This window comes from Kogia breviceps, chromosome 3, assembly GCF_026419965.1.
Source record: "Kogia breviceps isolate mKogBre1 chromosome 3, mKogBre1 haplotype 1, whole genome shotgun sequence".
NCBI lineage: Eukaryota > Metazoa > Chordata > Mammalia > Artiodactyla > Physeteridae > Kogia > Kogia breviceps.
The window spans coordinates 148,278,964-148,306,935 of NC_081312.1; the positions used below are offsets into that span (position 1 = coordinate 148,278,964).

Genomic DNA, 27,972 nt, shown 5'->3' on the forward strand with positions numbered 1-27,972 from the left:
AAGAAGGAAAGTCATTATTCTTCTTGTATTTGATGTTTTGCAAGTGCCCCCAACTCAAAAAATAGTCAGTATACCAAAGCAGCGTACCCTGGGGTGATACACCCTGCACCGCTTCATCGGCATACTCAGCATTTCTCAACAGGAGGTAGGTACTAGCTGGAGGGTGAGAAAACAGTGGTTACCACCTTACACAAGGCACTAAGAAACTGTGAGGGGTAGAATTCAAACCTCTTAAATCTCAATCCAGTGCCTTTTCTGGTGTACTGCTGATAGCTGCACAGGTTTTCTCTTTTTTAAAGAAAGGGTGGTATCCAAAAGCATGAAAGAGATTTACTTTCAGAATTGGAAGGTACAGGGCTTCCCTGGTGGCGCAGTGGTTAAGAATCCGCCTGCCAATGCAGGGCACACGGGTTCGTGCCCCGGTCCGGGAAGATCCCACGTGCCGCAGAGCGGCTGGGCCCGTGAGCCATGGCCGCTGAGCCTGCGCGTCCGGAGCCTGTGCTCCGCAACGGGAGAGGCAACAACAGTGAGAGGCCCGCGTACCGCGAAAAAAAAAAAAAGAATTGGAAGGTACAGAGCATTATGCAGGACTCCAGCGATTACCTCTGGCATCTCTGAGGAGACTGTGGGCAGTGAGCAAGGGGAGGAGAGGCCTGAGTTCCACGGGGTGAGGACTGGCCCTAAGTGTCCTCCTCATCAATGATCTTCCTTCAAACACACACGCAGGATACACACACTACCAAGGGGGCCCGCCTTGAGAGACAGTTTTGAAAAATACCATCCCAGAGTCCCATGACTGGCACTAGGCACCACTTAGAGTTCAAAGAAATAAAGAAAAATGAGCACACTAAAGAGGCTGGGATGGAAAAATGGAGATTAGCTAAGCCGGAATGAAAGTGTGGGTAGGGAAGAGGTAGAGGGTGAAGACGGCATCGGGGGTGGGGTGGAAAGATCACATTCTTGTGCTTGAAGTGCAAGGATAACAGCGATTAGATAGAGAAAGAGGGCTGAGGCAGAAGGTGAGTGGCACCGCTACGAAGGCGCAGGCCTAGGATAGAAGGAGGCTCTAGGGCCGCCCCCTGGGGGCATCTTGTTACCAGGTGCACTTAAATTTCTGTAGCTTAAAACAGGCCCCTACGCTCTGGCTTCACGAAACGACCCTACGGCAGATGCCGAGGTGTTCAGAACGGGTGACCTTGGTGATTCTTTCAGATTCTCCGTCCTCGCTCACTCCCAGACGTGTACTGCTAATAAGGCTCTTCTGGAATTCTAGGTTATTCCGTGGCCTTCCAAGAAGCCTCTCCTCCTATCCTTTCCCTATAAATGTTTGGAAGCACAGGAAAAGCAGCCTGCAGACTCCCATTTACCTGGACACCCTGAGTGACACCGCTATCGCTGCCCCTCTCGGGGGCTGGGCTATTTATTCTGCACGGTCCAGGGCTCGTTTGGGGTCAGGGGCATCCCGGGGGCGGTGTGCGGCCAGCGGGTGTCCTGGGGCGGGCTTCTGGGCCTCGGCAGCGCGGGAGGAGGCAACGGCGACACTGGTTGACAGGCTGATGATGCCCGGTGCCCGCAGCCGATGGGAGGCAGCGTGAGCCCAAGAGAACCCGGAGCAGCCGCGGTGGCAGCGCTGGAGCGCAGCCTCCTCCCGCTCCCACAATGCACAGGGCGAGGGCGGCGGCGGCGGCGGCAGCAGCATCACCGGCCGTCGGGGTGGCAGCGGCGGCGACCCCGAGGACCCCGGGCACGCCGAGCGCGCGACACTGCTCGCGGCGAGCCCGGGAGTGATGGCGAGGCCCCCGCTGGCCGCCCGCGGCTGAGGCGCCCCACCCCGCCCCGCCCGGAGCGGCCCGCCCCGCTCGGCCCTGCCCTGCTCCTTGCCGGCTGCAGCCCCGGCGTTTCCTAGTCGGCGCGGGCAGCCGCCCAGGAGAGGCGCGGCCTCCGCACAGGCGGGGGGCGTCGGCGCCCCGGGGCTCGCCATGGCCGCGTCCGAGCTCTACACAAAGGTAAGGCGCCCCATGAGCCGCGCCTTGGGGAGGGGGTCGCGCGGCCCGGCGCCGCCAGCTGTCAGGCCGGGGAGGGGCCGGGGCGCGGGGACCCAGTCCGGTCCCTCCGGCACCACCCCCTTTGCGAGCATTTCGAAATCCTCTGCCCTGCCCGCGGGTCGCCCGCAGAGGCGCCTTCCTGTTCGGGCTTTGATGGTTAAGGCGGCGGAGGGAGGCCTGCCTCGGGGTGCCTCTCTGGCCCCTGCCACCCTTCTTGGCCTGGGAGCAGTGCGGGTTTCTAAGTGGAAAGCGGGTCTGTGTGGCTTTAGTAGGGCGAGCCTGGGCCAGGATTGCTCAGCCCTCTGTCTTGCTTTAGGAAAAATCCTGGCTGGTGGGAGATCCTAGATCTGACAGATTAGATGGTCGGTCCCTCCCCTGGGGACACGCGCTTAAAATAACGTCTGGTGTTGGTATGCGGTGCCACTTCTACCGCCAGCCAACCTTTCTGTGAGATATGGAATCTTGCAAACGGTCGCCAGTCGATTTTCACCTTTAGTTGCCCGGTTTCAGATTGCTACCCTGGGGTGGAGAGCCCCTGGGGAAGATGCAGCCGAATAAATGCGAGCTGATTCATTGGGACGGTTGGTACTCATTTGTCCCTGGGAGTTTGCAATCTGCGTGTAATCCCTTAGAGCCTTGTTAGGCCCCATGGCTTCACCATCCTCTGGGGTGAGCCTTTTCCTTCTGGGTTTAGTTTAAGGGAAGTGGCAGCCTTTCTTTCTTATACTGACAGCAGTATTCTCTGGGGCTGGTAATCTCTGAATGGCATATTTTGGAGAACTGTCACTTCAAGACAGTGCGTGGTGCCCTTTGTGACTGTGTGTAGTCATGGCATTTTATACTATCACTCCTGTTTAGGTAGATGTTTTGCCAGCTATTAATTACCTCTAATTCCAGTTAACAGAATTACTTTAACTTTTCGAGTTTGCATCTGCAGCCAAGTCTACATTTATGGTCTCAGAATCACTGCTTCCAAATATGACCCAAGTAAGCCCAGGGCTCAAGTTGTAGCATGTTATAGAAGGAAGAGGTCTGGACCCACCATCAAGAGACCTGGATTCTAACCGTTGATTCTAGCCGGGGTCTTTTCACTTACTGTGTGACCTTGGGCAAATCACTTAACCTCTCTGTGCCTTAGTTTCCCCATCTGTAAATAGAGTTAATTATACCTGCCCTACATCTCTTACAAGGCTGTTGTTGTGAGGATCAAACAATAATACATGGGAATGCTTTTTGTAACCTGTGAATTTCTCTACAAATATGAGGTATATTTCTTCAACCATGAAATGAGTTTGCATGAAACATTTCCTGGGACCTCTCTCTTTCCAGCAGCAGATTTGAGGACTACAAACCTGGTAATTCTTTAGGCATTGTAGATCTCTAATGTATGATTGAATGCAATTGGAAATTGATCCAAAGTTACTTTATAAACAAACATTTATATAAAGCTAACTATGTGCCAGGTACAGTTTTAAGTGCTTTACAAATATTAACTCATTTAATCCTCATAATAAACATATGAGGTGGGTACTAAGAAATATTAGAGTCATTTTCACAAGAAGAGATATGGTCCGTAAATATTCCTTAGTTACTTTGTATAGACCCTATTCTTCACTGCCTGAGGAGTCCATCCTTCAGCTGCTTGACTAATTGTAGTCTGCTTAACTAGACACTGGTTGGATAATACGTTGCTCTTGGATTTTGGATCTGCTTTTTTCTCCCAAAATAATTGGCAAGAAAAAAATTTAAAAGATCCTGTGATTTTTAAAATTGTAAGGTTTTGGGCTTTTGTCACAATCACAATCTGTTTTAAAATTCACCCTCTAGTCATTGTAAAGGCAAACTGGTTTAGACATCAATAGGGAAGTTGAGCTTAAATTGCCTTCTCCTAAATACATTTATACCTAAGAATAATCTGGTTACTTTGTTTGTTTGTTGGCTCATTCTTTTTGTGAATGGACCTTAGCTTAATGGCAGAAAAAAATATTTATTGAGCACCTCCTGGGTGCCAGGTACTCTGCTTAATGTTGAGAGGTTCTGACATAAACAAGACACAGTCCTTTCCCTCAAAGGGCTTACAGCCTGCTTCTTATATTCTTGGCCCACTTTGAATCTTCAAGGGCATAAATAACCTGCTGTTACCTCAGCAGCAGGCAGACAGCTGGTATGGTATTTTTTTGTAGAAGTTAGGGAACAGGTTGGGGACATGAGAAGGTTGGAATGATTCTAGAGATAAAAGCTTGAGTAGTGATTATTAGAGGAAGAGGGAAATCATTAGAGGTAATATAAATGGATATTAAACACAAGGATTAGACTTCCCTGGTGGTGCAGTGGTTAAGCATCTACCTGCCAATGCAAGGGACACAGGTCTGAGCCCTGGTCTGGGAAGATCCCACATGGTGGAGCAACTAAGCCCGTGCGCCACAACTACTGAGCCCATGTGCCACAACTACTGAGCCCATGTGCCACAACTGCTGAACCCGTGTGCCACAACTACTGAAGCCCATGCACCTAGAGCCCGTGCTCTGCAACAAGAGAAGCCACCGCAATGAGAAGCCCACGCACCACAATGAAGAGTAGCCCCCGCTTGCCACAACTAGAGAAAGCCCACATGCAGCAACGAAGACCCAGCGCAGCCAAAAATAAAATAAATAAATAAAATATTTTAAAAATTGTATATAAACACAAGGATTTTCCCCTTGTAGAGAATTATAGGGAAGGAAATTCTGGGGGTAGACTATAAGGAAAGATATGATAGTGACATGCCATAATTATGGTATTCAACACAGTGGTTAAATTTGAAAAGTGCCCTTTAAAAAATGTCATTCAGAGCTTAAAGGCAGATTTTGATGTGTGATAGAAATCAGCTCCTATTACAGTGAAGGACAAAAGAACATTCAGTTTATTCTTTTTAGCTTAAATGATAATGATTTTGTCACAGCAATTTAGCGGGGCTTCCTTTTTGTAAATTTTTTCCAGCAGTATAAACATTTTAAAGGTAATAGCCAGGTTCCTAGGATATAACATTTCTGGAAACTAACATTTTGGTTAAAACGTGTTTGTTGATTGTTAAAATAACAGCTTTATTGAGATATAATTCACATAATGTACAATTCACCAATTTAAAATGTACAATTCAAAGGTTTTTAGTATAATCACAGAGTTGTGTGTTGATTTATTTTTAGATCCACCTGACTTGTTCCTGAAAGAATTGAAGGTGGTTGTGACATCTTATTGTTTCTGGTTTTGAAAATATTTGCTCGTCTTGACTTTCCAGTGGGTGTCTGAATGATGACATCACTTGTAGCTACTTTCAGCAACTTCAAAGGATTCAGCATTTGTGGAGCAAGGTTTATTAATTAGAACTGGAGGGATCACCAATAGCAATAAAATGGCATCCTAGTTGTCCTCACATGAAGTTCCTAGACACCATAGGTACCACATAAATGCTGTAGAATGGCCAAGATTACCTGAAGTTTAATTAGGAGTCCCATAGTATGTCAGGATGCTGAATTTTCTAACAGTACAGAAACAGTCTAAAACCCTCACTCCAGAAGCTAAGTACACTTTCCTCAGATGAAACAGCTATTAGGCCAGTAGATTGTATATCTGTACTCTTCCTTTCCCACCATATTTCCTCATACCTACTGAAGCTGCATGGACTAGATTTTTTCTGGGATAGTCCCAATTTTATATTCTATGCCATTGTCCCTTTAAATCATGAATCCTGGAAATTCTAATATTTTGGTATTGATTTCTTAGACTGCTTCCAGCATCTTAAAGCAGAACAGAAATCTCTGATCATGTTCCCTGATTTGGGCTTTGGCAAGTACATTCACTTTTCTTAAGTCTCCTGTCACGCTCCTTCTATCTGTATTTCTTCCTGATGTCCTTTGGCCTGTTAATGGCTCTGCTGTTTTCCTAGTCCCTCAGGTTGGAAACCTCTGTAGCTTTTTCTTTGTCTCATATTCTACTTCTTCTTTACCAATTCTAATTTTACTTGACATCCAGCTGACAGTTCTCTGTCTTAATGACGTGTACACATTTCTATCTTCTTATAGTTATCTGTATATATGTAAGCCACTCCCACAATACTGTAAGCCCCCTGAGATGCTGGTCAGGGTTTGTTTACCTCCTGTAGAGCCTAGCACAATGTCTTCCACATAGTAGGTGCTCATTAAATATTTGTTGGATGGATGAAAAAATATTTAAACAGGAGAGAAACAGAAAATAATGGTTTGGGATGATTAGTCCACTTGTAGGAATGAAGCAGGGTATAACGGAGTGGTTAAACAAGTAGGCACATTTTCAGGCATGTTGAACAAGGTGAGTAATAGAGAAGAGAGCTGGGAGCCAGGGAGACCAAGGAAACTGTTGTAGGAAATAAAATGGAAAGTAATGAAAGTCTGGTAGATTGAAGTGCAGGCAGAAAGTGTGAGAGACAGGTCTCTGTGATGGAGTAGATCCAGGAGGAGAAGGAGAGGGAATAGGGTAAGTTAACACCAGTGGCTCTAGCTTTGGAAACTGGGAGTTAATTCTCATTAGATCATGAACTTTTTCTGACTCTGGAATTTGTAAGTGGCTCAGAAATACTTCTTTAGACTGTTTGAGCGAAGCAGCATGGTTGTGATCTCCTCTTGAAATTTGTTACTGTTTCTTGAAGTGTGACCGTTCGGTGTATTGCCCAGTGGCTAAAAGATTACAAAAAAGTTATAATTTTAATGAGAGTTGCTACTGGCACATAAACAGTTTAATTCTCCTGGTGCTTTAGCTTTTTGAAGTAAGGGGATACTGGAGGAAGGTCTGAATGGGGTTCCAGGGATTTAACTTCAACCTCCAAAAGGTTGAGGTGGAGCGGGGTGGATAACTTTCCTATAGGAGACTGTGGGAGAGGAGGGTAATTTAGCTTCTGTGTTCTTCACTTTATCATGAATTTTGCCTCCATCGGGAGAATCTAGGGGCACATGGCCCACTAGAGGATGGATTGGATTTATCTGTCTCCACTTTAGGTAATTCCTAACGAACTATGAGGTATTATCAGAAGTATAAACTCCTGGCTGATCTATGGAATAAGGTCTGGCCCTAGGTGAAATATTGTGTGGGCGACACCACTCCACCCCAACAGGCGTGTCCTGTCCTACAGTAGTTTTCCCAGACTTTCTCCATTTGTCTACCTGGGGAGGTTGTCCTCTCCCTTCCCTCTGGCTCCTGCCTCTGTATCTCTGTCTCTCTCTAATCAACTTTATTGAGGTATAATTTACATTTAATAAAATTCACTCATTTGGGGACTTCCCTGGTGGTCCAGTGGTTAAGACTCCACACTCCCAGTGCAGGGGGCCTGGATTCGATCCCTGGTCAGGGAACTAGGTCCCGTGTACCACAACCAAAACCCCATATGTCACAACTAAGACCTGGCGCAGCCAAATAAATAAATGTTTTTAAAAATATCACTCATTTTTAAGTGCACAGTTTAATGAATTTTGATAAATATATTCTGTCATGTAACCACCATCACAAACAAGATATAGAACATTTCTATCACGCTCAAAAGTTCGTAGGTACTTAGCTCCTTCTCTTCCCCAGCTTATTCAAAGAGTTTACCGGAGTTGGCTTGCCCGCTGGGGCAGAGGCAAGAGTTGTTTGTTTGTTTTCAAAAATGTATGTTATGATTCCACCTTAGCTCACACAATATTGATAACCGAATGTAGAGACTTGACCTTGGGTGTGACTGCCGTGGAGTTTCACTGACAGTAGGAGGTGGGAATAGTTGGAAAGGAGTGTAAGCGGTTTGTTTAATCTTTTCTTCACACACTTACCACCTTACCTTTACTAATGGCGTCTGCTTTTTTTTTTTTTTCCGGTATGCGGGGCTCTCACTGTTATGGCCTCTCCCGTTGCGAAGCACAGGCTCCGGACGCGCAGGCTCAGCGGCCTTGGCTCACGGGCCCAGCCGCTCCGCGGCATGTGGGATCTTCCCGCACCGGGGCACGAACCCGTGTCCCCTGTATCAGCAGGCGGATTCTCAACCACTGCGCCACCAGGGAAGCCCGGTGTCTGCTTTTGATGCCTTGTTTCCTTAGGTCCTTAGTGTGCTAAAATGCCCTTTAGTCAGTTCTGCCCTTTAACAGTTCTCCTGCCTCATCTACCTTGGTAGTAATGTCCATCTGGGTTCATGCTGATAGAGATTTTAAAACTTTGCAGAAACTTATCCTCGGCTTCTTCATGCCTCAGACAGTCTCCACTTCCCTTCAAAGCCCTTCTCTGTTGAAAGTCTCCTTAACCAGCTGCCATTTGCATTAAACATCTCCATGTACCACAGAGGCTTTTTGCCAATTATAGAACTTAGGGATGATGTAATTATGCTTTAGTTTCAAAATAATGACTGCAAACTTGATTGAAATCAAGGAAGAAGTGCGTTATCCACTCCTAAGTGTTCATGAAGATCGTCTGTCTACCTCCTTTGGCCTCATGTGCTGCTGTGTTAAAAAATGTGAGCACAGGGACTCCCCTGGCAGTCCAGTGATTAAGACTCCACCCTTCCACTGCATGGGGCGGGGGTTCGATCCCTGGTTGGGGAACTAAGATCCCACATGCCACACGGCACGGCCGAAAAGTTAAAAAAAAAATGTGAACACAGTGCTGGACTGGAGGGAGATGGGACATTAAAAAAAGACAAATTTTGTCTCTCTTTAGTCACTCACACAAAAACATGCATTGTCCTGACCAGGAATCCTGTGTATGTGGTTGGAGTTTCCTCTCTTTTTTTGGTAATTTATTTATTTTTGTCTGCATTGGGTCTTCATTGCTGTACGTGAGCTTTCTCTAGTTGCAACTAGTGGGGGCTACTCTTCGTTGTGGTGCGCAGGCTTCTCATTGTGGTGTCTTCTCTTCTCTTGTTGCGGAGCACGGGCTCTAGGCACGTGGGTAGTAGTTGTGGCACGTGGGCTCAGTAGTTGTGGCATGTGGGCTCAGTAGTTGTGGCACATGGGCTCAGTAGTTGTAGCTCGCGGGCTCTAGAGCGCAGGCTCAGTAGTTGTGGTGCATGGGCTTAGTTGCTCCACGGCATGTAGGATCTTCCCGGACCAGGGCTCGAACCCATGTCCCCTGCATTGGCAGGCAGATCCTTAACCACTGAACCACCAGAGAAGTCCGGGGTTTCCTCTTCATAAATACATTCTGAAGGAATTTCAGAATGGGAGAAATAAAATGATCAGGGCAGTGAAGAGGCTAGACAGATTAAAAGGACAGACTCTTCAGAAAGATGAAGGTGAAGTGGGAAAATGGCGACGTATTTATTTAACACCAAGATTAGAAGTTTATAACATCAAATCCCAGTTTAGTAAGGATACTTGTTAGCTCTTGAAATAAATCAATATGTCATTTAAAATGAATTTCTACTTTAACCATTGTCTTACACATATGAAACTCATTATCTCAAGTTATGATATCAGCTAAGATGTGGTAGATAAATAGAAAGGGTCTGGCTAATTCACGATCATAGTTCTGATACACCGACTTTCCCAACCTCTCTTTGACAGTGTTAAACAATTTACCAGCCAGAGCTGTTTTAGTTGGAAGTGATGGAAACCCAACTCAAAGCCAAAAAGTATTTTATTTGCTTAGATGCCCTGCAAGCCCAGGCATGGCTAGATTCAAGGCTCTGACATGGTACCTCTGGGGCTCTCTGTCACTGGCTTTCATGTCAGACTGCTATTTGATATTGCTTTCATCCTCAGGACAGCTCTTTTCAGGGTCAGTGGCACCTGCAGACCACATGGTCTAGCTCTGGGCCTGGAGGAAGAGAGCCTGGTGGAGGAATTCTGGTTGTCCTTGCTTGTGGTTGTGTGCCGAGTAGGTGGTGGGAGGAAGACCGTGAGCAGTCCAGTCTTGCTCATCTCAGAGGCCAGAGGGAGGATGGGGCATCCTGACTGATAGTCCTGCTCAGACCTGGTGGGGTGGCTGCAAGCTGTTCCCCATCAGAAGGAATAGTGCTAGAGAGACAGAACAAAACAGCTACCCTCAACCAATGTCCACTATGAATCAGTCACCAAAAGTGACAAAGTGACTGAGTTCTGCCTCTCCTGATTTTTGAGATGATGAAGAGGAGGGTTTTGACTAGGAGGACATTGGATATCTTTCCCCTAGAGAATCATTAAAAAAAAAAAAAAAAGGCCATGGAGAATTAAATGCAAATGTTGATAAAAGCATATGAGGGGGGCTTCCCTGGTGGCGCAGTGGTTGAGAGTCCGCCTGCCGATGCAGGGGACACGGGTTCGTGCCCCGGTCCGGGAAGATTCCCACATGCTGTGGAGCGGCTGGGCCCGTGAGCCATGGCCGCTGCGCCTGCGCGTCCGGAGCCTGTGCTCCGCAACGGGAGAGGCCACAACAGTGAGAGGCCCGCGTACCGCAAAAAAAAAAAAAAAGCATATGAGGGGCAGATAAATTAGGAGTATGGGATTAACAGATAACACACTACTATATATAAAATAGGTAAGCAGAAAGGATTTATTGCATAGCACGGGAATTATATTTATAACAACCTATAATGGAAAATAATCTGGAAAAAAAATAGAACTGAATCACTTTGCTGTACACCTGAAACTAGCACAATATTGTAAATCAACTATACTTCAACTGAAACAAAAAAAGCATATCAGAGATAGATGATTTAAAAAGTATTTTTTATTCAGTCCTAATTAGGGGGCTCTGAACCCTATGTCACCTTTCCTTCTCTTTCTGCCATTTTTCTTCAGCATTTTATTTCCCCTTATTTTCTTCACATCCTTGTATGCAAACATTATTCTCTTACCCCGTTTTCACCCAAGGATAAGTTGCAAAATTTCTTATTTCCCCCTTTTGACTGTTCAAATCATCCGTTATTCATCTACAGTGTTCTAATCTTTTTTTTTTGCTCTCTTACTTTCCACCGTGTCATCTACTTCTTGATCCTGTACTACTGACTGTAGTTAATGTACCCACTCCTAATGCCATGCCCTCTTGTGCTTTGTTATAACCAAATTTCTTATGGAGTGAATTATTTAGTAATTTAGATTGAGGAGGGTACTTCATTTCCTCAAAGCTATGTGTTCTTGCTTTGTTACCATTCCCTGAATCTGACATCACAAAATATAAGTAATTTTGTGTGAGTTTACATAAATTATTTTCTGTGTATGTGAGTGTGTATGTGTTTCAAACAAACACTTTTGTGTTAGACTAGTTTTGACTAGTTAGACTAGACTAGTTAGAACTTAGTTTTTCATCTTATCATACTGGAGTGATTACAATAAGATAATCAGCTATTCGCTTAAGGATATGAGCTCACTTTTAAACATTTTTATAGCAGTACTTAAAAAACTTTTAAACAGGTTTGGTCTCTATGCTCAAGCTGAAAAAAATCTTCTAGTTTGATAAGCATCATGCTCAGTTTGGGAGCAGAACTGCTAGAGATATTTTCCATAAAATTAGGAAAAGCATATCTTAATAATAAGAAATTTGGGTCAAAACCTGGACTAAACTTTCATCAATTCAGAATGTGTATTTGTTAAATCTTATTTTAGAAATGGAAAGTTAAACCCACTAGAGTTAATATTGTATTTTAACCCAAGCTTCCTGTTTATACTCATTTTCTTCATTCTAACCAAGATTTCTCAAACTCTGCACTATTCTTTTTCAGCCTCATCTCTAACCTTTATCTGCTAGATCCAGTAGCATCCCGAACCCCTAGTTGTGACAGCCAATCCATATTGTCTACAGACTGCCAAATGTTCCCTGGGGAGCAGTCCTCCTTCCCCCTGCCCCTGCTTGAGAACTACTGCCCTAGATCTTAAGACTTAGATTAGGGTAAGAAAAAGTGGGAAAGAGTTAAAAATAAAAATGGAGATTAATTGGAAAAACTTTTTAAAAATTGCCTTTTCAGGGAACTTCCCTGGTGGCGCAGTGGTTAAGGGTCCACCTGACAATGCAGGGGACAGGGGTTTGATCCCTGGTCCAGGAAGTTCCCACAAGCCGTGGAGCGACTGCACCAGTGTGCCACAACTACTGAGCCCACACTCTACAGCCCATGCTCCACAGCAGGAGAGGCCACCGCAGTGAGAAGCCCGTGCACCACAACGAAGGGTAGCCCTGCTCGCCCCAACTAGAGAAAGCCCACGTGCAGCAACGAAGACCCAATGCAAACAAAAAATTTTTTTTTAAAAACTTTATTTTAATTGCCTTTTCAGTAATATCTCTTCTGCTTATAGGAATGATATATTGTAGACAATTTGGAGAATACAGAAACATATAAAGGGGGCTTCCCTGGTGGTGCAGTGATTAAGAATTGGCCTGCCAATGCAGGGGACACGGGTTCGAGCCCTGGTCTAGGAAGATCCCACATGCCACAGGGCAGCTAAGCCTGTGTGCCACAACTACTGAGCCCACATGCTGCAACTACTAAGCCCACGCACCTAGAGCCTGTGCTCCACAAGAGAAGCCACCACAATGAGAAGCCTGCGCACCACAACGAAGAGTAGCCCCCACTCGCCACAACTAGAGAAAGCCTGCATGCAGCAACAAAGACCCAATACAGCCAAAAATAAATAAATAAAATTAAAAAAAAAAAGAAACACGTAAAGGAAGAAAATTAAAAAAAAAACGATACCACCCAGAGATGATTATTTTAAATCATTAATTTACTTCAAGTCTTTTATCTATATTCATAATGTTAATTTTTATGATTTTTAAGCTTAATATGTATTGTGATAATTTTTATGTTATAGAATATTCTTTTTTTTTAATGAAAAAAAAATTTTTTTTAGGCTGCTCCATGCAGCATGTGGGATTGTAGTTTCCAAACAAGAATTGAACCTGTGCCCCCTGCATTGGGAGTGCAGAGTCTTAACCACTGACCACCAAGGAAGTCCTATAAAATATTCACTGAAAATGTTTTTAATGGCTGCATAATATTCCACCATCTGGGTGTACCATAATTTATTTACTGTTGGGCATTTTCACTGTAATAAGAAATGTACTATGATGAACATTCATTGTACATAAATCTTTGCTTGGATTAGTCAGCTTTAGTCAGTTTTAGATTCCACATTTCCCTGGCAAGGGTTCGCATTTACAATTATGCAAGATAGGGTATTCACATTTATTTCATTTTAAAAATAGCACTTTTTATGTACATTGCTTCAGGGCTAGGATGACCAGGTGTCCCACTTCTGTGAGATGCTTTGTGCCATCCAGTACCTTTATTCTGCTTTGAAAAATCCTCTAGGAGTAGAACTATATAAGTTTATTTCAAAAACTTAACCTTTTGGAAATCTAAACTATTTCCTTTTTCTGACAATTTTCCTTATTGTTGCTCTTATTCACTGTTTCTCCTTGATCTTGGGTGAATCTGGGCCAAAAAGTATAATTGAATTAGAACGATTTTTTAAATCATCATCATTATTTGATTATGTTTATTTTTGAAATTTATTTATTTATTTACATTTACAGATCTTTATTGGAGTATAATTGCTTCACAATACGGTGTTAGTTTCTGTTGTACAGCAAAGTGAATCAGCCATATGCATACATGTGTCCCCATATCCCCTCCCTCTTTTTTTTTTTTTTTGGTACGTGGGCCTCTCACTGTTGTGGCCTCTCCCGTTGTGGAGCACAGGCTCTGGACACACAGGCTCAGCGGCCATGGCTCACAGGCCCAGCTGCTCCGCGGCATGTGGGATCTTCCCGGACCGGGGCACGAACCGGTGTCCCCTGCATCAGCAGGTGGACTCTCAACCACTGCACCACCAGGGAAGCCCTCCCCTCCCTCTTGAGCCTCCCTCCCACCCTTCCTATCCCACCCCTCTAGGTCATCGCAAAGCACCAAGCTGATCTCCCTGTGCTATGCTGCTGCTTCCCACTAGCTAACTGTTTTACGTTTGGTAGTATATGTATGTTGCTACTACTCTCACTTTGCCCCACCTTACCCATGCCCACCCCATGTCCTCAAGTCCATTCTCTATGTCTACGTCTTTATTCCTGTGCTGCCACTAGGTTCATCAGTACCATTTTTTTTTTTTAGATTCCATATATATGCGTTAGCATACGGTATTTGTTTTTCTGACTTACTTCACTCTGTATGACAGACTCTAGGTCCATCCATCTCACTACAGATAACTCAATTTCGTTTCTTTTTATGGCTGAGTAATATTCCATTGTATATATGTGCCACATCTTCTTTATCCATTCATCTGTCGATGGACACTTAGGTTGCTTCCATGTCCTGGCAATTGTGAATAGAGCTGCAATGAACATTGTGGTACATGTCTCTTTTTGAATTCTGGTTTTCTCAGGGTATATGCCCAGTAGTGGGATTGCTGGGTCATATGGTAGTTCTATTTTCAGTTTTTTAAGGAACCTCCATAGTGTTCTCCCTCGTGGTTGTATAAATTTACATTCCAACCAACAGTGCAGGAGGGTTCCCTTTTCACCACACCCTTTCCAGCATTTATTGTTTCTAGATATTTTGCTAATGGCCATTCTGACCAGTGTGAGGTGATACCTCATTGTAGGTTTGATTTGCATTTCTCTAGTAGTGATGTTGAGCATCTTTTCATGTGCCTCTTGGCCATCTGTATGTCTTCCTTGGTGAAATGTCTATTTAGGTCTTCCACACATTTTTTAATTGGATTTTTTGTTTTTTTGATATTGAGCTTCATGAGCTGTTTGTATATTTTGGAGATTAATCCTTTGTCCATTGTTTCATTTGCAAATATTTTCTCCCATTCTGAGGGCTGTCTTTTCATCTTTTCATGGTTTACTTTGCTGTGCAAAAGCTTTTAAGTTTCATTAGGTCCCATTTATTTGTTTTATTTTTAAATTTTCATTACTTTAGGAGGTGGGTCAAAAAAGATCTTGCTGTGGTTTATGTCATAGAGTGCTTTTCCTATGTTTTCCTGTAAGAGTTTTATAATGTCTGGTCTTACATTTAGGTCTTTAATCCATTTGGAGATTATTTTTGTGTATGGTGTTAGGTAGTGTTCAAATTTCATTCTTTTATTTGTAGCTGTCCAGTTTTCCTAGCACCACTTATTCAAGAAGCTGTCTTTTCTCCATTGTATGTTCTTGCCTCCTTTGTTGTAAATTAGGTGCCCATATGTGTGTGGGTCTATCTCTGGGCTTTCTATCCTGTACCATTGAGCTATATTTCTCTTTCTGTGCCAGTACCATACTGTCTTGATTACTGTAGCTTTGTAGTATAGTTTGAAGCCGGGGAACCTGATTCCTTCAGCTTTGTTTCTCTTTCTCAAGATTGCTTTGACTATTCAGGGTCTTTAGTGTTTCCATATGAATTGTAAAATTTTTTGTTCTAATTCTGTGAAAAATGCCATTGGTCGTTTGATAGGGGTTGCATTGAATCTGTAGATTGCTTAGGGTAGTATAGTCATTTTGACAATATTGATTCTTCCAATCCAAGAACATAGTATATCTTTCCATCTCTTTGTGTCATCTTTGATTTCTTTCATCAGTGTTTTATAGTTTTCAGAGTACAAGTCTTTTGCCTCCTTAGGTAGGTTTATTCCTAGGTATTTTATTCTTTTTGTTGCAGTGATAAATGGGATTGTTTCCTTAATTTCTCTTTCTGATTTTTCATTGTTAGTGTATAGGGATGCCAGAGGTTTCTGTGCATTAATTTTGTATCCTGCAACTTTACCAAATTCATTGATTAGTTCTAGTAGTTTTCTGGTGGATTTTCTATGTATAGTTTCATGTGATCTGCAAACAGTGACAGTTTTACTTCTTCTTTTCCAATTTGGATTTCTTTTATTTCTTTTTCTTCTCTGATTGCTGTGGCTAGGACTTCCAAAACTATGTTGATTAGGAGTGGAGAGAGTGGACATCCTTGTCTTGTTCCTGATCTTAGTGGAAATGCTTTCAGTTTTTCACCATTGAGTATGATGTTTGCTGTGGGTTTGTCATACATGGCCTTTATTATATTGAGGTAGGTTCTCTCTATGTCCATTTTCTGGAGAGTTTTTATCATAAATTGGTGTTGAATTTTGTCAAGAGCTTTTTCTGCATCTATTGAGATGATCATATGGTTTTTATTCCTTAATTTGTTAATGTGGTGTATCACATTGACTGATTTGCATATATTGAGGAATCCATGCATCCCTGGGATAAATCCCACTTGATCATGGTGTATGATACTTTTAATGTGCCATTGGATTCTGTTTGCTAGTATTTTGTTCAGGATTTTTGCACCTATGTTCATCAGTGATATTGGTCTATTATTTTCTTTTTTTGTGATATCTTTTTCTGGTTTTGGTGTCAGGGTGATGGTGGCTTCGTAGAATGAATTTGGGAGTGTTCCTCCCTCTGCACTTTTTTGGAACAGTTTGAGAAGGATCGGAGTTAGGTCTTCTCTAAATGTTTGGTAGAATTCGCCTGTGAAGCTATCTGGTCCTGGACTTTTGTTTGTTGGAAGATTTCTAATTACAGTTTCAATTTCATTACTTGTGATAGGTCTGTTTATATTTTCTAATTCTTCCTGGTTCGGTCTTGGAAAATTGTACCTTTCCAAGAATTTATGTATTTCATTGTGGTTGTCTGTTTTATCGGCATATAGTTGTTTGTAGTAGTCTCTTATAATCCTTTGTATTTCTGCAGTGTCAGTTGTGATTTCTCCTTTTACATATCTAATTTTATTGATTTGCATCCTTCCCTTTTTTTCTTGATGAGTCTGGCTAAGGATTTGTCAAATTTGTTTATCTTCTCAAAGATCCAGCTTTTAGTTATGTTATCTTTGCTATTGTTCATTTCTAGTTCATTTATTTCTGCTCTGATTTTTATGATTTCTTTCCTTCTACTGACTTTGGGTTTTCTTTGTTCTTATTTCTCTAGTTTGATTTAGGAGTAGGGTTAGATTGTTTCTTTGAGATTTTTCTTGTTTCTTGAGGTGAGAGTGAATTGCTATAAATTTCCCTCTTAGAACTGCTTTTGCTGCCTGTCATAGGTTTTGGGTTCTCATGTTTTCATTGTCATTTGTTTCTGTGAATATTTTAAATTTCTTTGATTTCTTCAGTGATCTCTTGGTTTTTTACCAATGCACTGTTTAGCATCCATGTATTTGTGTGTTTTTCAGATTTTTTCCTGTAATTGATATCCAGTCTCATAGCACTGTGGTCAGAAAAGACCTTGATATGATTTCAATTTTCTTAAATTTTCCAAAGCTTGATTTGTGACCCAAGGTATGATCTATCTTGGAGAATGTTCCATGTGTACTTGAGAAGAAAGTGTATTCTGCCACTTTTGGGTGGAATGTTCTATAAATATCAATTAAATGTATCTGGTTTATTGTGTCATTTAAAGCTTGTGTTTCCATATTTATTTTCTGTTTGGATGATCTGTCCAGTGGATAAAAGTCTATTTTATCTGAAAGGAGTATTGCTACTCTCGCTTTTGATTTCCATTTGCCTGGAATATCTTTTTCCATCCCTTCACTTTCAGCCTGTATGTGTCCCTAGGTTTGAAGTGGGTCTCTTGTAGACAGCATATATATGGGTCTTATTATTGTATCCATTCAGCCAGTTTGTGTCTTTTGGTTGGGACATTTAATCCATTTACATTCAAGGTTATTATTGATATGTATGTTCCTATTAACATTTTCTTAATTGTTTTGGGTTTGTTTTTGTGGGTCTTTTTCTTTTCTCGTGTTTCCCTCCTAGAGGAGTTTGTTTAGGATTTGTTGTACAGCTGGTTTTGCGGTGGCTGAATTCTCTTAGCTTTTGCTTGTCTGAAAGGCATTTGATTTCTCTGTCAAATCTGTATGAGATTCTTGCTCAGTAGAGTAATCTTGGTTGTAGGTTTTTCTCTTTCATCACTTTAAGTGTATCCTGCTACTCCCTTGTGGCCTGCAGAGTTTCTGCAAGAATCAACTGATAACCTTACAGGGATTCCTTTGTATGTTATTTTTTGTTTTTCCCTTGCTGCTTTTAATATTTTTTCTTTGAATTTAATTTTTGTTAATTTGATTAATATGTGTCTTGGTGTGTTTCTCCTAGGGTTTATCCTGTATGGGACTCTCTGTGCTTCCTGCACTTGGGTGACTTTCCTTTCCCTTGTTAGGGAAGTTTTCTACTATAATCTCTTCAAATATTTTCTCAGACCCTCTCTTTTTCTATTCTGCTTCTGGAACACCTATAATTTGAATGTTAGTGCATTTAGTGTTGTCCTAGATGTCTCTGATATTGTCTTCAGTTCTTTTCATTCTTTTTTCTTTATTCTGCTCCTCGGCAGTTATTTCCACCATTTTGTCTTCCAGCTCACTTTGTTCCTCTGCCTCAGTTATTCTGTTATTGATTCCTTCTAGTGTATTTTTCATTTCAGTTATTGTGTTGTTCATCTCTGTTTGTTTGTACTTTAGTTCTTCTAGATCTTTGTTAAACATTTCTTGTATTTTCTTAATCCGTGCCTCCATCCTACTTCTGAGATTCTGGATCATCTTTATTATCATTACTCTGAATTCTTTTTCAGGTAGCTTGCCTATTTCCTCTTAATTTATTTGACCTTGTAGGATTTTACCTTGCTTCTTCATCTGTGACATATTTTTTTGCCATCTCATTTTTTTTTTCTTTAATGCGTGGGATTGTGTTTCTGTTTTACTGGTTGTTTGGCCTGAGGCTACCAGCACTGGAGTTTGTAGGCTTTGGGATAGAGCTGGGTCTTGATGCTGAGATGAGGACCTCTGGGAGATCTCAGTCCAATAAATATTCCCTGCAGTCTGAGGTTCTCTGTTAGTCCGTGGTTCGGACTTGGAGCTCCCACCACAGGAACTTCGGCCCAACCCTTGGTTCATGAACCAAGATCCCACAAGTTGCACACAGTGGCAAAAAACAAAAACAAAAACAAAATGACAACAAAGTAAAAAATAAAATTAGACTAGGAAACTAACAGATATGTTAGAAAGAATATAAAAGTAAAAATATAGATGAAACAACAAGTGGAAGGTAAAACAGAACCACAATAATAAAAAAGGGGAGAGAAAAAAAAAAGGTGGAAAAGACCTTGTCTGTGGAGGGCAGGGCCTAAGCAGGGGTGGGGTTTGGACAGTGGGCGGGGCCTATGCTTAGGACCCACAGAACTGGAAAAGGCCCTGGGAGGCGTGGGGAGGGTGGGGCTTAGGCTCAAGGAACAGAAGGGGCCCAGGCGTGCCTCCACCTCTGGTCTCAGAGGCCAGGGGACCCCACCTGGGAGTACACCCCTCTCCTGCTCCTCCCATCCTGAAGGGCCCCTCCTTTCTGCCTCTCCTTTTCTCCCCTGGCCTCCCTCCTATGCCCCCAGGGCCAATACGGCCTGGAGGGGCCTCTGAGGGCATAGGACCCTCGCTCCCTGATCTGAGCCCCTGAGGGACCCTCCAGGCCTGGGAACCCCTCCCCACTCTCAGCCACCCCCAGGGGTGCTGGTCCTGTCTGGCTTCCATTTCTCCTCCCTCCTCAGTCCCCCCATGTCCTACCAGTTTGCTTGGGGGTTCCTCTCGTCTCCTTGGGTGTTGAGGTCCCACACCAGCATCCAGCAGGCACCCTAGTTGTGGGGAGACACATACCCTGTGTCTTCCCACACCGCCATCTTGACTCTGCCCTAAAAAGATGTTTAAAGAGAAAAAAATCTGTGAAGCTAGTCTTTTTATTTTTAAAGCATTAGTATTTTTACTTTATTGTATTTTATTTTATTTTGGCTGTCTGTGTTGGGTCTTCGTTGTAGTGTGTGGGCTTCTCCTTGCTCCTTGCAGTTGCTTTTCTTTGTTGCGGAGCACCAGCTCTAGATGCACGGGCTTCAGTAGTTGTGGCACATGAGCTCAGTGGTTGTGGCTTGTGGGCTCTAGAGTGCAGGCTCAGTAGTTGTGGTGCATGGGCTTAGCTGCTCTGCAGAATGTGAGATCTTTCTGGACTGGGGGCATCAAACCCAATGAAACCAGGGATCGAACCCATGATCCCTGGGTTCGACCCCATTGGCAGGTAGATTCTTAACCATAGCACCTCCAGGGAAGTCCCTAAAGCTACTGGCTTAAGCATATAAACAATATAATTTTAACTTGAAAATTAACCTGAAAATACGTTATTTCATTATAGACAACATACCCTTCTAATTAGAACAAACTACCATTTGTCTGGAGTGGTCAGAGGATGAGTTTTCCTTCAGTGGGCAGTCGAGAACCTGAGGGACCTTTAGCATCAACTACCTGCTTTAAAGCAATTAAGATGGAACAAAACACACCAGTGCTAAAGACAATGCTGTAGAATGGAATGTTCATAGCTCCCAGAAGGTGTTTTGGGGTTTGTGAGGCCTGCAGGCATTGCTGTGCACAGCAGCCCTCCGTAAGGACTGGTAGCCAGAAATGTGGTTAAATGTTGATTGTGTGGAAACTTAAGTATTGAAGACATAGGAAACTGAGTGGAAGCCTTAGCATACTTGGTAGTTCTTTGCTTTTCTTTCTCCACTAAAACCTAAGATTTTTACCTTACTTAGTTTTCATTTGCTTTCTTCTAAAAGCTGTGACTAGCATAAATGCATGATTCCATGGCAGTATAAATAACAAATAACAATGGCTAATATTCACTGAGGCCTTACTGTAGACCAGATACTGTTCAGAGGACTTTGTTACAACCTTTCCTTCCAGAACAGAGAGGCTTCCACCTCTCTCAGTACCCGAAAGTCAGGCAGTGCATTATAGCTGTCAAGGCATGAACTCTACACTTGAATTCTGGTTCGAATCCTGGCTTCACTATTCACTTTCTATGTGATCTTAACAAAGCCACTTAATCTCTCTATGCCTCAATTTCCTCATTTTTATAATGGGGATAATAATATCTACCTCATGTGGTTTTAATAATGACTGAATTATTATTATTTTTTTAAAAAAATTTGTCTTATTTATTTATTTTTGGCTGCATTGGGTCTTTGTTGCCATGCGCAGGCTTTCTCTAGTTGTGGCAAGTGGGGTCTACTCTTCATTGTGGTGCGTGGGCTTCTCATTGCCGTGGCTTCTCTTGTTGCGGAGCACAGGCTCTAGGCATACGGGCTTCAGTAGTTACAGCATGTGGGCTCAGTAGTTGTGGCGCACAGGCTTAGTTGCTCCGTGGCATGTGGGATCTTCCAGTACCAGGGCTCGAACCCGTGTCCCCTGCATTGGCAGGCGGATTCTTAACCACTACGCCACCAGGGAAGCCCTGAATTATTTAATATATATAAAATGCATAATACTACACACTTATAAATGTTAGCTGTTAGTATTGTTGCTGTTCAGTTATGGCTATCATTCTCCGTTCTATCCGGCTGCTTTGTCTTCTTCATAAACTTAGCTACCTCTTATTGCCTCTTAGAGATTGGAGCTCCTAGGCTCTGTCCTTGACCTACACTTTCTCCCACTGTGGCCTGATCTGCTCCTGATGAGTCAGGACCAACCCTGTGCTGATGACTTCCAAATCTGTTTCTGACCTACTTGCTCTCCTTACAAACTGAGATCCTTACAGACAACTGCCTTATGGACATCTTTACAAGCACCTCAAACCTAGTGTAATTAAAATTGAAATTGTCATCTACTCCCTCTTCATGCTACTTAATTTCTCTACTCTACTTAATTTCTCTGTCTTCGTTTTCTCATCTATATGATGGGATAACAGTAATACCTACTTCATAGGGTTGTTTTGAGGATTAAATGAGATAGTTCATGCAAAGCACTTATAAGAATGCCTGGTACAGGGACTTCCCTAGTGGTCCAGTGGTTAAGATTCTGAGCTCCCAATGCAGGGGGCCCAGGTTTGATCCCTGGTCAGGGAATTAGATCCCACATGCCGCAACTAAAAGATCCCACACACGGCAATGAAGATCCCGCACACGGCAATGAAGATTCTGCCTGCCGCAACTAAGACCTGGTCTAGCCAAATAAATAAACAAATATTTAAAAAAAAAAAAAGAATGCCTGGTACATATTTAAGAAACGTTAGCCACTCTGATTGTTGTTTTTATTTGCTTTCCTTGTCTGGTGAATAGCATCAATATCTAAAGCATTAACCCAAACCAAAACTTAGAAATTATCTTGATTTACCTCCCCTCCTGCATTCCCACCCCTGTACCCTAACTGATCAGTTTCTGTTTCCTGGTATTATTTTTATTCTATTTGGACCCTTATTAATTCTTTCCTGGATCCCCAAACAGCTTCGTAAGCAATTTTTGGTCTTACCTCCTGTGATCTGTTTTTCGTTCTGCTACCAGAGTGCTTTATGTAATGCACATATTTGATCATGTCACTCTCTGGCTTGAAATTCCTCAGTGATTCCCCATTGAATTTTGTCTTGAGAATAAATTTATTAATGTAGTGCTTCCTAAACTTTGGTGTCCATCTGAATCACCTGGGAATCTTGTTAAAGTGGAGATTCTGATGGAGATCTGTGACGGAGCCCCAAGACCGGATTTCTAACAACTTCCCGGTGATGCCAGTGCTGCTGGATTGAGGGCCGTACCTCGAGCAGTGAGGCCGTAATGCACAGGGCTCTTCCTGACCTACCTTCACGTTGGGCCTGCCTCATCTCTTGTGTTTCCCTCCAGGCATTCAGGTCTTCACTTTAAGTCAAGAGCTCTCCAGGGTGCCTTTTTGCCACATTGCAGCATTCCCCTTGCCTGGCTTTCTCTACTCCTGTTCGTGAATTAGCTCCCCTAGCCCCATTCTGCCTAAGATGCCCCTGTGTCCTGACACTTAGCACACTGCATTGCAGTTGTTTATCTCCTTGTGCTTCTCTGAGCCCCTAAGGACAGGGGAAATATCTTGTTTGTTTTGTTTTAATAGCAACTTTATTTTATATGTATATATATATATATTTCACATACAATACAATTCATCCATTTAAAGCATGTAATTTAATGGTTCTCATCTGTTTTTTGACCCAACATCTAGACCAGGGTTTGGTTTAGTAACAAGTCCATGATTGAATGAATGCATTAATTAAATGACATAAAGTACCATTGGTAAGTTTTCTCTAAATTTTCCTCTCCATATCTATATTTTTGGGATTTAACATTTCGGCATTCACATCATCTTATTTATTCATCAGTAACTCTTCATGAGCTTCCTCCTCCCACCCCTCTTTTTGGCACCAGGGATGGGAACCACTTCATTCTTCCCTTGGTCAGTTTTGAGGCATTATTGTAGATCACTGTCTTGGGTTCTCCATTGCTTCCAGTTCTCTTTTTCAGCTCATGCTGTAACAAGCAGTACTGACCGAAAGCACAGATTTTTTTTTTTTAACATCTTTATTGGAGTATAATTGCTTTACAATGTTGTGTTAGTTTATGCTTTATAACAAAGTGAATCAGCTATATGTGTAACATATATCCCCCTATCCCTTCCCTCTTGCATCTCCCTCCCACCCTCCCTATCCCACCCCTCTAGGTGGTCACAAAGCACCGAGATGATCTCCCTGTGCTATGCGGCTGCTTCCCACTAGCTATCTATTTTACATTTGGTAGTGTACATATGTCCATGCCACTCTCTCACTTCGTCCCACCTTACCCTTTCCCCTCCCCGTGTCCTCAAGTCCATTCTCTCCATCTGCATCTTTATTCCTGTCCTGCCCCTAGGTTCTTCAGAACCATTTGTTTTTTCTTTTTTAGATTCCATATATATGTGTTAGCATACGGTATTTGTTTTTCTCTTTCTGACTTACTTCACTCTGTATGACAGACACTGGGTCCATCCACCTCACTACAAGTAACTCAATTTTGTTTCTTTTTATGGCTGAACAATATTCCATTGTATATATGTGCCACATCTTCTTTATCCATTCATCTGTCCGTGGACACTTAGGTTGCTTCCATGTCCTGGCTATTGTAAAGAGTGCTGCAGTGAACATTGTGGTACATAACTCTTTTTGAATTCTGGTTTTCTCAGGGTATATGCCCAGTAGTGGGATTGCTGGGTCATATGGTAGTTCTATTTTTAGTTTTTTAAGGAACCTCCATACTGTTCTCCACAGTGGCTGTATCAATTTACATTTCTACCAACAGTGCAAGAGGGTTCCCTTTTCTCCACACCCTCTCCAGCATTTATTGTTTGTAGATTTTTTGATGATGGCCATTCTGACCAGTGTAAGGTGATACCTCATTGTAGTTTTGATTTGCATTTCTCTAATGATTAGTGATGTTGGGCATCCTTTCATGTGTTTGTTGGCAATCTGTATATCTTCTTTGGAGAAATGTCTATTTAGGTCTTCTGCCCATTTTTGGATTGGGTTGTTTGTTTTTTTGTTACTGAGCTGCCTGAGTTGCTTATAAATTTTGGAGATTAATCCTTTGTCAGTTGCTTCATTTGCAAATATTTTCTCCCATTCTGAGGGTTGCCTTTTTGTCTTGTTTATGGTTTCCTTTGCTGTGCAAAAGCTTTTAAGTTTCATTAGGTCCCATTTGTTTATTATTGTTTTTATTTCCATTTGTCTAGGAGGTGGGTCAAAAAGGATCTTGCTGTGATTTATGTCATAGAGTGTTTTTCCTATGTTTTCCTCTAAGAGTTTTATAGTGTGTGGCCTTACATTTAGGTCTTCAATCCATTTTGAGTTTATTTTTGTGTATGGTGTTAGGGAGTGTTCTAATTTCATTCTTTTACATGGAGCTGTCCATTTTTCCCAACACCACTTACTGAAGAGACTGTCTTTTCTCCATTGTATATCTTTGTCTCCTTTGTCATAGATTAGTTGACCATAGGTGCGTGGGTTTATCTCTGGGCAAATCACAGATCTTAACATGCTGCTCTCCAGCTCAAAACCCCTGGCTGGTCCCCAACTCCCCCCCAATTCCAAGTGTCTACTATAGAATTAACTTATTCCTTAGCCTGACATTCAAGACTTGTGATTTCTCTAACTGTAATCTCTTGACTTGATCTTTTGCAACACTGGGAGTTCTTAGACTTTACTATATGTAGCAATCAACTGAAATACTTTTAAAAATGTAAATTTCTGGGTCTTTCCTCCAGAAATTTAGCCAGTAGTTTTGAGAGTCCCAGGAATCTGTTTTTAAACAGTGCACTATAAGGGATTCTGATACAGGTGGTCTGTGGAAGCCCACTCTCAGACGCTGAAGCAACCTTGCTGCTGGAGACTGTGTTCCAGCGTTGCTTGACTCTGGACCTTGTTCACCATGCTTCCTTCCCTCTTGCCACCTAGGAAACGCTCAATAAGAGTTAATGGAATTGAACTATTTGTTGAGTGGTGGTGGTGAGTCTTTTTAAAATTGTAAGATGACATTACTATAGACATATTTTCAGCCACTTTTTTTTTCCTGGCTGTCCTTAATGTTTTACTTTTAATAGAATATGTGAGAAGACCTGGCACATGGTAGTGACCCAGTAAATCTTTTTGCTATTTTTAAAGGCAACTGGAAAAACTGCCTCCCTTATATTAAAACTTAATTGAGAGTCTTCTATGGTGAAAGATATTCCATTACCTTTACTAATAATAGGTGTGAAATAGTATAAGAAATGACTTGCAAAATTACTTTGGGAGCTTTTTTTTTAAATAAAGTTTTTTAAAAACGGTAAAAATAGGTACTTCCCTGGTGGTTCAGTGGTTAAGACTCTGTGCTTCCATGCAGGGGGCCCTGGTTCAATCCTGGGCTGGGGAACTAAGATCCCACAGGCCACACAGTGCTGCAAAAAAAAAAAAAAAAAAAGTAAAAATAATGTTCAGTGCAGAACCTTTGGAAATTCAGAAATACAAAAGGAAAAAATTGCATGTAATCCCTCTATCCTTAGATACTTTTAATATTTGATGTAAGTCTGCTCATTTTCCTGTGTATATTTTCTTTAGCAAAATGGTTTATTTTGTGCATACTATTTTGTAGCAAGATTTTTTATTTCTCTAAGGAGTGTATGTGAACATTTTCCTGTACCAATACACACTCTTCTACACTGTGTTATTAATGCTTCAGAGTATTATATTGCACGAATTAGTCACATGTTATTCAACCAATCCCCTATGATAAGTACGTCCAGTTTTTTGACAGTTTAACTGAAGAGAACCAAAAGCCTTTGTGTGTGTCATTAAAAAGAAACCAACTGTAGTTGTTAATGAATCTGACTATAATTACAAAACATCCCATTTTTCTATGATAACAATATTGGTACAGAAACTTGGTGATTATCATATCAATATTAAGAAGATTAATCTAGTTAGAGCTTAGAAGGACTGAAAAGAATACAGGAATATCAAAGCACTCAGGAATAAGTCCTTAAATATAACTGCATATTTGGTCTCAGAGTATGTCAGCCACAACAGCCCTCTAGAAGGAAATTCTCCAGACTAGAGAGTTAGATAGATCAAGATTATTAATCAGAGTGCCAAGGCAATCAAGCTGTATGTAGGTTAGCTCCAATCTGAGAGGACAGTGGATCCCTTCCTTCTCCAGTATTTTGGAAACCATACAGTAGGATAAGTTGTATTATAATCAACACATTTACATACCTGCCTATTCTTGTTAGTTGAGGAGACTATCACTGACTGGTAAAAGCTATTTGGGATTTGTCAAGCTCCTGCATCCATATTTAATGGCAGGATAGCCTGGTTGCTCAGAAACTGTTGGCTTTAGAAATGAAAAAGTTGACTTAGGCTAGAGGGGAAAGAAATATAGCAGAGGCAGTTATTTAAAAAAAACACACATTTACTAAGTAACTTGGGAAATAATCCATGAGACATGAGATCTTGAAAACCCTGAAAAGGAGTCTTTTTGTTAATGTATTTCAAATAGGCCCCCCTGGTTTACAAATACTGTAAATACATGTTTCTTACAATGAGCTTCCAACTGAAATATGTCTGGGAAACTGGCCAGGGGTTCTTAGGGCCTGGTTCTACAGAAGATGTTCAGTCCCCTGGGGGCAGAGGTGGCACCTCTTTGGGTCCAAGAGTTTTCTGAGTCTGTGTCAGGAACAGTGCCTTATACTCAGGAAAATTGGAATAATTTGTGGACCGTGCAAAGTTGCCTCCTCGGTCGTTGCCTGCTGGAGTCCTCAAGGTCCAGTTTATCTCTTGGAACCAGGGCTCTCACTACGGTGTGTTTAACAAGGATCTGGACAAAATATGTAGCGTTCAATTTAACTGATTAGAGTAAGGACTGGACTGTCTCATTTGAGTTTATGAAAATCTACGTGGTGGGGTCATTTAAAAGAACGTCAGTACCAATTTAACAAATCTGTAAGAGTCAGTTGTAATCTATGCCATTCTGTACATTAAACCTAGATTCTTAAAATAATGTTTTTCTTAAGGTTAAATGTCTCCTGTATTGTTATTTGGGTTGCATATCTATTGGTTATTTTTCAGGATTTTCTAAGGTAACTATCGTAGACTGGTGAAATTTAATAAGTCTGAATGAGTAGAGGCCAAATTAATTATTGTAAAATATATATGGGTAAAATAGTGTCACTGCACATGATTCCAGCTTGCAAACTGCTTCTATTGGGCAGCAATTAAGGTTTTATAAGAAAGTATATAGGTTGAGTTTAATCAGAATGTGGTCAAGGACTTCCCTGGTGGCGCAGCGGTTAATAATCTGCCTGCCAAGGCAGGGGACATGGGTTCGAGCCCTGGTCGGGGAGGATCCCACATGCCACGGAGCAGCTAAGCCCATGTACCACAACCATTGAGCCTGCCGGCCACAGCTGCTGAGGCCCGCATGCCTAGAGCCGGTGCTCCACAACAAGCACAGCAAGAGAAACCACTGCAATGAGAGGCCCGCACACTGCAACAAAGAGTGGCCCCTGCTTGCTGCAACTAGAGAAAGCCCACGCATAGCAACAAAGACCCAACGCAGCCAAAAATAAATAAATAAAGAATTATTATTATTTTTTTTATAAAAAGAATGTGGTCAATACATAGACACAAGAGTCTCAGCCAGAACTACCTCTGCTCATGCTTTC

General features: G+C 42.1%; 1 protein-coding gene across 1 annotated transcript in view; it reads left to right on the forward strand.

Moving 5' to 3' along the window:
• Positions 1-1,853: 1,853 nt before the first annotated feature.
• MYO5A (myosin VA) overlaps positions 1,854-27,972 on the forward strand; it is a 201,027-nt gene continuing 174,908 nt past the window's right edge. Inside the window, exon 1 of the mRNA XM_059056163.2 lies at positions 1,854-2,006. Within this exon, the coding sequence (XP_058912146.1) occupies positions 1,980-2,006 (27 nt within the window). The 5' untranslated portion in view covers positions 1,854-1,979. The remainder of the gene's footprint in view (positions 2,007-27,972) is intronic.